The following is a 12,738-nucleotide window of genomic DNA, read 5'->3' as shown; positions in this document are numbered from 1 at the left end:
AGCAAATACTCTTCAAACTACTTGGTCAACAGTTCAAAGTCATCTTCAAGAAATCGGGGAAGTTTACAAGGAGGGTATATGGGTCCCACATCTATTGTCTGAGATGAATAAAGATCAACGGCGTACAATTTTCACATCTCTTTTATGCAGACAAAGAAGTGAGCCGTTTTTACGAAAGATTGTTACTGGTGACGAGAAATGGGTCTTGTACAACACCAAAAAGCCCACCAAACAATGGCTTTCTCCAAATCAATGAGCTAACCCACTGCTAAACCATCCCTTACTTTAAAGATAGAGTTGTTGTGCGTTTGGTGGGACTGTGGAGGCATAATCCATTTTGAACTATTGAAACCGAGAGAAACAATTACGGCTGAATTGCCAACAATTGGATAGATTGCACAACCAATTGTTGGTAAAACGGCCAGGTCTGGTCAACCGAAAAGGATTAATATTGCAAAATGAAAATGCCCGGCTGCACGCAGCAAAGTTAATCTAAGAAAAAGTCTTTATATATATTATAATATATTATAATATATTAAAATACATATAATATATTACAATATATATAATATATTACAATATATTGTAATATATTATGTTATATTTTAATGTTTTCAAAATTTACAACGGTCGGAAACATTGATAAATTTTTTATAAATTTTCTTAATGATTTTAACATAACAAAATCAGGTACATGAAAGATGATTCCATGTTTTTATTTTCTTCCTCTCATATAACGCATCTACTGTTTCTTTAATAATTACTAATAAGTTGTTATTTTGTCATTATTATTAACATCATCATCGTCATCATCATCATCATCATCATCATCATCATCATCATCATCATCATCATCATCATCATCATCATCATCATCATCATCATCATCATCATCATCATCATCATCATCATCATCATCATCATCATCATCATCATCATCATCATTATCATCATCATCATCATCATCATCATCATCATCATCATCATCATCATCATCATCATCATCATCATCATCATGTTATTGTTATTTTTAAACTTAACCTATAACATTTATTCAGATATATTATTCAGATTCTAGAAAACTATTTTCTATTTCCAAAGCATTTGAACTTGAAAAATATTTTTTTTTTTTTTTACAAACATTTAACTATTAGTCAATTAGTAAATTGTTATGACAAACGTATAGGTTATAACTGACATCAAGAAATTACTTCTTTTTTGATCCTGGGCTGCTACTTTATTTTAAATTCTATTGCAAGTTAAAAAAAAATATTTTGATTTATTATTCTCTGGGTGGTAAGATTGTGAAGCACAAAATTTTTGTATCTGTACACTCAATTTGTAGCTGGCATTGAACTTTATGCCAGCTACAAATTGAGTGTACAGATACAAAAATTTTGTTTCATGCCGCTCTTTTGTGTTTTGTTTCATGCCACCCTTTTGTGCTTTGTTTCATGCCACTCTTTTGTGCTTTGTTTCATGCCACTCTTTTGTGTTTTGTTTCATGCCACTCTTTTGTGTTTTGTTTCATGCCACTCTTTTGTGTTTTGTTTCATGCCACTCTTTTGTGTTTTGTTTCATGCCATTCTTTTATGTTTATGTAATTAATGCTAGATGGCTTTGGAGTTACACAGTTACTGAGGACAATAATTAGAACACCATTAGCAATTGCTCTCTAATTATAGTGTAAAGTGCAATTTCTTTTAAGCCATCATAAGTGCTAAGTACATTAGTTATTTCAATGTCAGTTGGGATGATATTAGCGAGACTTTATATTTTTAACAAAAATGTTTTTTCCTGAAGTATTATCATCATTTGAATTATCGGTGAGTTTATTAGTATAGTAGTCAGTGTTTTCAATTTTAGTGTTATCTATTTGAATTATGTTTTGATTAAATAATGGGGTAATTCAATAAATGCAGTCTGATAGAACAAATGCAGTTCTTTGTGCGTATTTATTGTGTAAATGTTGACTGACAGATGACTTGCGTCCATGTTTTTGATTTCATTATAACTGAATGAACATGTTCCTCTACACGTTTTTTCTTTTTTAACTGTTCCTTCAAATTTTTAGCAATTAATGGTACATCCCTTTTAAAATATTTTTGATCTGGATTTGCTAGTGATATAACTATTTTTCCATCTCTTATTTTCATTTTTGTAGAATCCGGATTAATTTTATTTAATGGGACTATTGGAATAGATCCTCTTATTTAATCGAGGCTGCCATTTTTGTAACTGTTCTTTGCAAGATGTCAAAATCTTTTCTTTTGTATTATAGTGTTTCAAAAACAATAATGCGAGTATGTGACAACACATCCCACTTGCATCAACAGGACAACCGCAATGTCTTTTTTCAGGATTTAATCCATCAAAAAGTATAAAAGCTGGTCTCACATTTTTATTTGTGACGCACTTCCGAAGTGTTTCTCAACAACTGAACGGTAAGCGGTAAGGGGGGGTTGCAATAAAGACGTCATTTGTGTAAAAATTAAGTGTAAAATTAAAACTTTTGAATACGAAAAAAGTTCACGTTTTTTCTGATATTTTCAAGACTAAAAAAACTTCATTCTTTTTAACTTCAAAGCAAATTTTTACATTCAAAATATAATGAGGTATTTTAGTTACTTTTTCTTTCAGATTGAAGCTAAAGAACAGGAGGATGGTAAAATTGGTCTCAATTTATCTCCAGGTATTATTTACTTTATAAGATTATTTTTAAACTTGCAGGTATTATTTCCTGCTTGATATTTTTATGAAAAATGATTTTAAAAATTTTACTCGACGTTAAAACTAATTTGAATAAATTATAAAATCTCAAATATAAAAAAGAAAAATATGTTTTAGTTGTTTAAACGCAAAAGTATTTACAAAACAAATCAGGTTTTAGAAAAGTATATTTGACTGTAAAAAAATTTTAAGTTGGACGTAAATAAAAAGAAAGTAAAGAAATCATTTAAAAATAGTTTGGTTTTTTTCTAAACTTTGATTTTTAATAAGAAAATTAGATTTAAGAAATATTTTCGAAAAAATATTTTTAGTTCAATTTTTATACTTTTAGTATAAATTTAAAAAATATTTGTATCTTATCCTAAAATGTTTGACTCATTTTCAGATCTAATCAAGTTTTTTGCTAAAAAATATTTATTTTAAGTGTGCGTGTGTCATTAAATTTTTTAAAAATTCCAGAATCCAAACTTTTAACTTTCAACAAATTTAGAAAAATATTCTAAAAGATTTTTTTGTTTCTAAGCGTGTTCATAGATTCAATTGGTTGCAGATACTTTAGAAGAAGTGGAACATGCAAACGAAATTCACATCTGAATAACAAGAGACATGACATAAACTGTTCCCTCAACTTGTAACAGTCTAGAGTTTGTTTAATAATAAAAACTTTGCTTTGATTTAATAAAAAACTTTTTTGAAGGTGTTTGAGGTAACAAGAACTTCTTTATTGGATAAATTATCCACTTCATTTATTTTTCTTTCATATTTTTCAATTTATTAGATTTGAGTGATTGGGTTTATTGGTAACGTATTGGACGGACCGAAGTAAATTCGTATCAATAATTGCGCCTTCAGATCCTGAAAAGAAGTCCAACTAATGCTTTTAATAAGTGATTGCACGTAAAGACCTCTACGTTTTTAATTGGACTAGTTATGCTCGTTGATATTTTGTTAGTTACCTTTTGTTTTCGCCTCGAATACTCTCATAAACCTGGTTTCCAGTTTTTTGCAACTCTTTCTTCTTTATAAATATCTCAAAGGATTATTTAAAACTATTTCAAGTTTAAAACTGTTGTTACTCCACCATCGCCGTAAAAGAGCATTGCAGATGATAATAATCTGGCTGTTTGAAAATCTCTTGCCAAGTCAATAGGTAAACAATTATTTTTATTCCTCTTTAAGGCATTACCCCCGTTTTTCAAAATATATTTTATAGTAGAGATATCACTGTTAGCTGCAGCTATATGGAGACAAGAATTACCTTTCTCATCAACAGCATTTGCAATGTCAAAGTTTGTAGAGTACATATCATCAGGTACGCTGTTTTTATGTCTTAAACGTCTTTCTTGTTTTCTTTTAAAGATAGCGTTGCCATTTTTGGAGAGATAGCCATCAACTCTAAATAGATTTGAACGTTTTTTAGGTTTTCCTGAATCATTAGATAAAGATTCCGTATATTGAGTTGCTTTTGTAATTTTTTTCACGATTGATTTTTTCTGACTCTTTATTTCCAGTAAGTCAAACTCGTTTTTATATACGGTGGATTCTTTTTCAAATGCACTGGTCTCATTTTCAAACAATCTGCTCTCATTTTCAAATATGTTGGTCTCATCCGCGAAATAAGTACTCATTAGTCTTTCTACCCTTTTATCTTGACTTGCAGAGTTTAAAAGAAAAGGATTCGTAGACGATTTTCTTCTCCATCTGGCAAATGATTCAGTTTCATTTTCCTCATTCAAGGACATACTTTTTTCACTTGAAGAATGTCTTAAGGTATCATCCTCACTTCTTATCGAGTTCTGCAGAGAAAAATTCGAACTGACCGCTTTAAGGTCTTGTTTGTCTAATAACGAAACAGTAGAGTATTTTCTTCGGAGGTCGTAAATAATGTTATTACTTTGACCGATTTTAAGTTTGCTTTGACCAAGGTTAAGTTTGCTTTCATCGTGTGAATGAACGTTATTAAAAATATACTCATTTTTAAAGTTGCTTTTCTGTTGATTTTTTACAATGGAAGAGATCTTAGATTCTACCATACTAACTGTTCTTGATTGATTATTTATTTTTAGATTATTTATTTTCAAGCTATTTTTAGTCGTGTTATTTATTTCTTGATGAACGGGTGTGAACAATGGCTCTCTTTTCTCAGCATCAACTTGTTCGTTAAAAACAAACGTCATAGTTAACGGCGCGAGTACTATGCTTTTTAATGCAATATAACTAATGTTTGCCTTGGCTTGATCTCCGTCAGTTTGACCACGATCATTGAGTTTAAGTGCTTCGCCTTTTAATGTTATACATTTATTTTCTCTTTCAGATTGATTTCCGTCGGACCTGACATCGCCTTCGATTTGATATCTAATAGTTTGGCCTTTAAAATTAAAGTTATCAATTTTTTGTGATGTTTCTATTGAATTTGAAGGTAAGTAATCGGACTCGCTAGTTAATTCCTCCTCTATCAGTGGTAAGACGTCTTTCAAGTTTTCTATCCTTTTTTTAAAGTACTGGCTTGATCTTTTCGAAAACCTGTAATCGTTCGATTTGATTTTTTTGTAGCTCGGAAGATTGATTAACCTCACGAATGATTCTGTATTAAAGAGTGTATTTTTTAAATCCGTAATTGATGTATTTTTTACAGTCGTTTCTGAACCATTACTGACTGCTACCTGTAAAGTGTTATTGGCTGCTAACGGAGTAGTAGGAACTAAGTATTGATTTTTAAACCATGAATCTGTTTCAGTATTGGAAGTGAAATCTGTAGGGTCTTGATGGTGAAGTTTGATGCAAGAGGCATCATGTTCATCATTTGTTTCTGGAGAAGAAAAAATGTCGACTGATGAACAGTCACTGTAAGTTTCAGGATTTTGTTTTTTTAATTTTGTCAATTTTTGGTCTTGTTGTAAGTTGTCTAATAAAAATAAGTCTAAAAAATTGTTTTCAATTTCTGCCGCTTGAACTTGAAAAATTTCGTCTTCGTGAACTGTTTGAAGAACTTCTTTTTTTTTAATACTTTTTTGTTTTTGGTTTGTTTCTAAATTTGACGACTTTTTGGTGAAAGAAGATTGTTCATCGGAACCGTAAGTTTTACCACGTTCTTTATACTCAACGTAACAGCAAAGTCTTGATATCAAAGAAGCGCCAGAGGTGATGTGAATTTCTTTTGTTTCATTATGATATTGATTTACTGAATCCATGTCAATCCCATGATCGCCATGTTTATTCACAAAAGAAGATAAAACTTTTAAGCTGCTCGGTTTGGCCGCCGGTAATTTGAAGCTAAAATTAGTTTTAGAGTTTGAATTTGTGAGAGAAAACGGCTCTTGAAATGTATAATTTTCATCACTTGGTCTCAAGCATGTCATAAAGTCTGAATGCTGTTTTAAAAAGAGAACATTCGATGATCTGTTACACGAAGAACAATTTTCTCCTTGGAACCACGTGTATTTTGAAAAGATCTCCTTAATAGGAGTGTTACTGTTCACTGGATTTGAAACCAAAATTGAATTTCTTATGTCATGACTAAAAAGCTCATTACCAAACATGAATGGATGATCCATATTTGCCAATTCATTTTCGTTTATTATTTCTTTGTTTTTGTAAAAAAAATATTCTTTCTTTTTTTGCATCAAATCATATGATGACAATTCACCATACTCGGTATTGCTCTTGTGGATCGTGCTTGCTTCATATTCAACTTCATACTTCATTTCCAAAGAAAGTTGAATAAATTTGTGTTAATCGCTCTAAATGACAAAATTGACTTCTTTTTAGCATCAAAAAATATCTTACATTTTATTTGTTTAACCTTCGAAAGTATAATCTTAAAGTTTAAATGTGCTGTAAGGTTAAAGAGTCTGTAAGGTTAAACTCATGACATTCATTACTTCTTTTGATTTTTTATTGGCCTCTTGAATGCTGATTTGATATTTTCACTGATATACTGTGATTTTTCTGATTCATAGTAAAAAATTCAGGGAATTTACCTGAGAGTATTTTCATCTCAGCTCAATGAGGCTGCTTAATTTTTGGTCTTTAAATTTGGGTGTATAACCATGCTTTTTAAATTTGGTGCAGTTTAATTATAGGAAAAAATTTTCCTAGGGAAATTTGAACAGCAAATTGAGAGCAGTTCTCAAGATATTCAATTTTTAAACATCCATTCAACGTCTGTTTACCTTTTAAAACTAAGAAAATTAAATAAGATATAGTTATCCAAAAACTATGAAACTTTTAGAATCAGATTTTTACCAGGAATTTGTATTTAATGTTGAAAAGCCTTTAAGTACAAATTTTTCATGCAAAAAAAACGTTTTTTTTTTTTTTTTTTTTTTTTGGTTAACCAGGATTTTAGACTGCTTTGTCAATAAGCAAAAAAAAAAAAAGTGAAAAAAAAAATTTTTTTCTATTTTTCTTAATTAGGTTTAGTAAACGCTGTTTCAAAAATTACAATCAAAGCCATTTATACTTTTGAAAATACTTGACTTTTAGTAATAGCATTTTTTTTAACAGATTTATTTATAACTGAGATGAGAATCAATTTACCGAACATAAAAAAATTCAAATTTACAAATTTTAAATTTTAAACACAAAAATTTGTAATTACTAAATTACATGATGTTCAAACTGTTACAGCCTTTGTTGTTAAATCAGAGTCTTTCACTTTAACGGTATATTAAAGTGCTGAAGCGGTGCTTGTTGTGTTTTGATGGTTAGAACGTGATTTATGAGTATAATATATTTAATATTAAAAGACCATGAAAAAATATTATTTAAATAAATTGCTATTCAACATTCAGATTTTCGACTTCACCATTCATACTCTTATCGAGCTGAAATACCAAATTATCTGTATCAGCCTGCAAATGGTGTAAGCTGATAAAATAATTAGATTCGCGGGATTCTCTTTAACTTGCTATTCCAATTCTCTTTAACTTGCTATTGCAATTTGCTAAAGCATTCCTAGTTTTTAATGTGGCTCCGATATCATCATATGAAGGTTTACTATGGCTGATTTAAAAAATTATCTAAATATGCTTTTATATCAAAAACATTTTGATGCATCCATAGGTTTTCAAATTTTTTTGTTTGTTTGTTTTGTATTGACCAGCATAACTATCGGAAAAATACTCCATCTTCTTATCTGTGTTATATCTTTTTGCAATAAAATCATGTCTCATGCCATCAGATATAATGCAGAACAACTTTTGAGTAAATGAATTGTTAAAATAATAGTATAGCAGTTCAACTAAATGTAATGTGCACTAAAGGTTATTCCAGTGGAAACTCTGCACCTCATCTTGACAACAAGGCCGTAGTTTTCTGCAAAGTCACTTGCACCCAAGATGTTTAGATTTCAATTATAAATGAACTTGTGGAAAGGTTTACAAAAGTCGAATACTTCCTAAAACGCAGATTACATCTTTGTAATTTTTGATTCATGGCATCTACCAAAGCTACTTAAGAAAAATAGTTAAATATGTCTGCCTTCAAGCAAAGCAGAGCATAAGTTTTCTTAGCCTAGTCTAATCAAGATATTTTGCATCTAACAATAAACATCTAACAACCTTTTAATAAAAATGCTTTTAATTGTTAAAAACAAGTTCTCCATAAAAGTTTTATTTTTAATGCATAATTTCATTATTTTTGGATAATTACATCTATAAATTTTATGGTATTAATTTTTTTAGTTACCGTGTAGACCAGCCTAAAATGGGGTATTTAAAAAAATTTATTAATCTCGAGAATCTGTTTGAATTAAGCTTGTAAATTTCTCCAGAATAGCTTTTTCACAGAGTTCAACAGTGCCAATCTTCAATGAAATCAAAAAAAAATGGTTTGGAAAAAGTTGGGAAAAATTTTTTGAATCGATCTGGAATCGATCTGGAATTACTACAAAGTATTTCATGCCATGCAGTTCTACAGCTCAAGGCGAAGTTTCATGTAAAATTTCTAAAATGAAACTGGTTCAAGTTTTATCCTGAAACAGCTATTCAGGTTATTCAGATTATGTCGGACCATTTGGCTAGACGTGTATAGGCCGTGTAATTTTTAAATGCTTGGAATTTCAATATCATTTTGTTTGTAATTAGGTAATTATATTTAATTATATGTTAGATATATTGGCTAAACTTTATTTATATACTGAGTTTTAAAAAACGAAACCTTTTAAGGGAAAAAAGTGATAATGCATAAAAATACGGTATCCAACCATTAATGTACTTTAGTATTGCATTTGCTGTGGTTAAATTGCGCTATTATTTACATCGTCATAATAAATTTTCATACCTCAAAAACCAACAAAAAACAAACAGAAGAATTTTAAAAACTTGTAGCAAACTTAATAAAACACACCAACAACCTGTATCAACCAAAATTAAATTTTTTGTATTTTCAAGGCACAAAAAACAACTCGGTGTGTATACAACTGTTTACAGAGAACAACTGAAGTACTCTTCGAGAATCTAATGGTTTCTAACGCCGTAAACCACAAGTATTTTATAATCCTAATTTCTATAACTCTATAAAAAGTTTAATCTGCTTTTTGTTCACTTAAAAGGCATCGCTATGAGTAAAAATTTTCAAAAAAAAGTTCAATCGTTGGAAACGATCTAACGAATACTTAAATGAAAAACAATACAAATTAAAATAACAAAATTAAATAAACAAAAACTTAAAAAACTTACTTTTCCTAATAACTGATTTTCAAAAAAAAAAAAAAAATCAATTTTCTGTCACGTTTTTGATAATTATGACGTTTGATAACTGTGACGTTTCTTAATTTTCCCGTATCAATTTTTTTAGATTAACTGCTGTACAACCATTAACAAGTAGGAAAGACCTACAAAAAAAACAAAACAAAACAACTAATTTAAAATGCAGCTTTTTCTCAAATCCTTTACACTGCGAATGTAAACAATTTACCACAGCAATAACAACAAGAAAAAAAATAGCGACAGGTAGAATGGTTAACTACAAAATGAAGCCTGCCATTTTTTCAATTTATTTTGTTTACTTGTATTTGTGTTTAAATAGATAATTATCGTTATGTAACTAAATTTGTTTAAAAAGAAAACAGATAGAAAAGTATTTGTTCTAATATCTTTCTATAATCTATCAGACTGCTGCTATAAAAGGATGTAGCATAGGTATAAGCTTTGATATACTTTTTTAGTTTCTTAGACTAACTTTTTATATAAGATTACATTCACAAAATTTTTCAATTAACTATTTATGAATGCTTTTAACATCATTGCGTAACATCATTAACAAGCTGGAGGGGGTCGGTAATAAAACAAATTTTAAGCGCATTGTTGATTACTAATGCATTCTTTCCCAATCTATCATATAAACAATCTTTGCCATGGAGATACGCAGCATGGTGAAAATAATATCTTTCTTAAGTAAAAAAGCATGGAAAACCGAAACGAATATTTTGAAAAATGTATTAGCCTTGGTAAAAATGTATTAGCCTTGGTACAAATTGAATCTAGAATTTCATTTACCTTTAAGTCTTTATTAATATTTAAAAATCTTTTTTAATTTAGCAAGAACTGTCATAATTTGTTTCCATTCCAACAAAAGATGGTTGTCCAGCAAGATAAGTAAAAAATTATCAACTAAATTCGCTTTTTGCTTAATAAACATCTTATTACAACTGTGACGTAGTTAATTTCCAACGTTTTAAAACGTCATTGCATATTTGCAAATCATTAAGTTACAATAAGTAACCCGTTTCATCAGAGCTCCCCATTTCCTCATGAAGGTTTTGACCCTTCATGAAGACCTTCTTTTTGTTTTCCGTTTTGGGAAGAAAAATTAGGAAGCCTGAAATAGTATTAACAGTATTTATAATCAACAGTATTTATTTGAAAATTTAAAAAGTATTTATATCGCAGCGCTTAAAATTCTCATTAATATTTTAAATACTTTTATCAAAAAATATTTCCTAAACCAAAGAATGATTCAAGCAACTTTTTTGGATTGGTAATAATTTTTTGTTTCTAACCTCGATTATCTTTTCAAACAAACATTTGCAAAACAGTCCAATGGCAGAAATATGACAAATTACTGCCATTATTATGTAAAGCCATTCTGCATAATACTGATACAAAAAGCCACCAACAACACTACCGATACCACCTCCTATTCCGTTTTGCATTCCACTTGCTATATTTAAAAATGAGACTAAACACTTTTGATGGCTCAGTTTATGCAGTTCTAAGTGCATTGTAATTATGTATACTGGTCTTGATATACCATAAATTAAACTAATACCAATAACGTAGTAAGCGTTGCTAACAAGAAATATTAAGGTGCATGCCACTCCGTAACCAAAAAACGCGAGTGCCATCATGGCGTAAGAGTTTTTAATTCTTCCATTAATTATTTCAACATATGGCGAAAACAAAGCTCCGAAAATACATTGAAGAAAAGTTGTTAATCCCAATACAATCATTGTTCCGTTTTTCATATTTTTATTCATGTAAATCGCCATGTACGTAAAAATAACGTTGCTGATAAAACCCATAACAAACTGAAGTAGTAAACAAAGAAGCACAAGAGGCTTCTTCAACGTCGTTCTCAAGAAAAAATTGCACGATTCAACTGCGGTATTATTTTTTAAAGATTTTCCGTAAAATCGGGCAAGATGCGCAAATGGCGGAAATAAAATTATTTTTAGAGCAATAAAAACTAAGTATGCTATGATATATTGAGATATGAAGTTAAAATGTACGTAACGCATTCCGATGCCAATTAAAAGCGAAAAGGTTCCGTAGCCAATCATGCTCCACATTCTCTGCCACGCGTACGAATTATTCTTACCAAGCTTTATACTTATTGAAACAGTAAACGCTTCCAGGGAGCCAAGCTGGCTGCCTTCAAAGAAAGAACAAACGTTGCAGAAAAAGAATGCTAATATAAATGCTCCCTTTGGATAAACAGCTGGTATGCTTTCTAGAGCGTCATGTATTGATGAACTGTTAATTATTGAAGTATTTATTGTCATATTGCTTGAAGAAGGAAATTTTTCAGAAACGCCATAAATAATATGCGGCAAAAAAACAAACCCTGTAACTGATATTGTCGAAAGTACCATTGAAATCAACGTAATTAGCATGTATCGTTTTGTTCGGTCCATTAACCAGCCTAAGACAGCAGAACCAGCTACTTGTGAAATATATCTGGAACCTACAATTACTCCAGCTTGACTTGGAGTCATACCGGTGCTTGTAAAAAATGATATTAGGTAAATAACCAGCATGCAGTTGGCTCCATGATACAGAAAGTTCGATAATTTAGTAGATATAAACTTTCGATTAAAATGTGAAAGTTTTTGTGTAGTTTGCAACAAAGAGAGAAATTTACAATCTAAAAATCAAGGAGTGAATAAAATTTTTTTTACATGCAATTAGGTGTAAAAAAAAAAAAATCGAAGCAGAGAGAAAAGCGCAGCTGGATATCATAAGTTAACATACCTTCATTTTCTGCTACCATCGTTGCTATTATAGATGAGATCTTTTTACAGTTTTATGTGTTGTTTTTTCTTCTCTTTTAACAGCGCACAAAATTTTTCTCTTGGCTTATTGCAGTAAGAACATAAATTATTGAGTGTGACTTTGTTATATTATTTAGATCCAAAAGCGAACTTTTAAACTAATATATGCAAAACTCTGTTTAGCAATGAAATCATATTGTAAATAATAAATTTGACAACAATTCTCTTTTTGAAATAATAGATTTGTGATGACCTAGTAAAGTATTTACTAAATGAAGAAAAGTTTCAATAACGTCGTGACGTTTTCAAAAATGCAAAACGGTGCTTTCTATAAAAAATAAATTAATAAGCATTTCATCGCAACTTCAACTGTTCAATCAACAATACTAAAATTGCCCACAGCATAAATATAAAATGATGTATCTTACATCAAAGGGGTAAACGACTTTTTACAAAAAAGTGAAATGTTTCAGCTCAAAGCAGACTCTTTTATTTATCTCAATGTTTACGGAATT

General features: G+C 29.8%; 2 protein-coding genes across 3 annotated transcripts; both read right to left on the bottom strand.

Annotated features, from left to right (window-relative positions):
* Window positions 1–2,155: 2,155 nt before the first annotated feature.
* Window positions 2,156–9,147, bottom strand: LOC145187446 (uncharacterized). The gene is made up of 2 exons (XM_090081611.1): window positions 9,013–9,147; window positions 2,156–6,470 (listed from the first exon to the last, which is right to left on the bottom strand). Exon 2 carries the CDS (start codon window positions 6,432–6,434, stop codon window positions 3,780–3,782), a length of 2,655 nt encoding a protein of 884 aa, XP_089937737.1. The 5' UTR covers window positions 6,435–6,470; window positions 9,013–9,147; the 3' UTR covers window positions 2,156–3,779.
* On the bottom strand, window positions 6,339–12,340 carry LOC145187447 (uncharacterized). 2 transcript variants are annotated; one of them, XM_090081659.1, is made up of 4 exons: window positions 12,204–12,326; window positions 10,733–12,096; window positions 8,936–9,565; window positions 6,339–8,749 (listed from the first exon to the last, which is right to left on the bottom strand). In XM_090081659.1, the coding sequence occupies exons 1-3, from the start codon at window positions 12,220–12,222 to the stop codon at window positions 9,548–9,550; spliced, it is 1,401 nt and encodes a 466-aa protein (XP_089937785.1). In that variant the 5' UTR covers window positions 12,223–12,326; the 3' UTR covers window positions 6,339–8,749; window positions 8,936–9,547. The 2 variants fall into 2 exon arrangements, with proteins under 2 accessions (XP_089937785.1, XP_079919972.2); XM_080063846.2 differs by lacking the exons at window positions 6,339–8,749; window positions 8,936–9,565 and having other exon boundaries at window positions 10,572–12,096; window positions 12,204–12,340.
* Window positions 12,341–12,738: the final 398 nt, after the last annotated feature.

The sequence above is a fragment of the Hydra viridissima genome, unplaced genomic scaffold (assembly GCF_058129835.1).
Source record: "Hydra viridissima isolate aposymbiotic clone 2 unplaced genomic scaffold, HvirCarnegie_v1 scaffold_1, whole genome shotgun sequence".
Taxonomy (NCBI): domain Eukaryota; kingdom Metazoa; phylum Cnidaria; class Hydrozoa; order Anthoathecata; family Hydridae; genus Hydra; species Hydra viridissima.
This window is presented reverse-complemented; position numbering and strand designations above follow the sequence as displayed.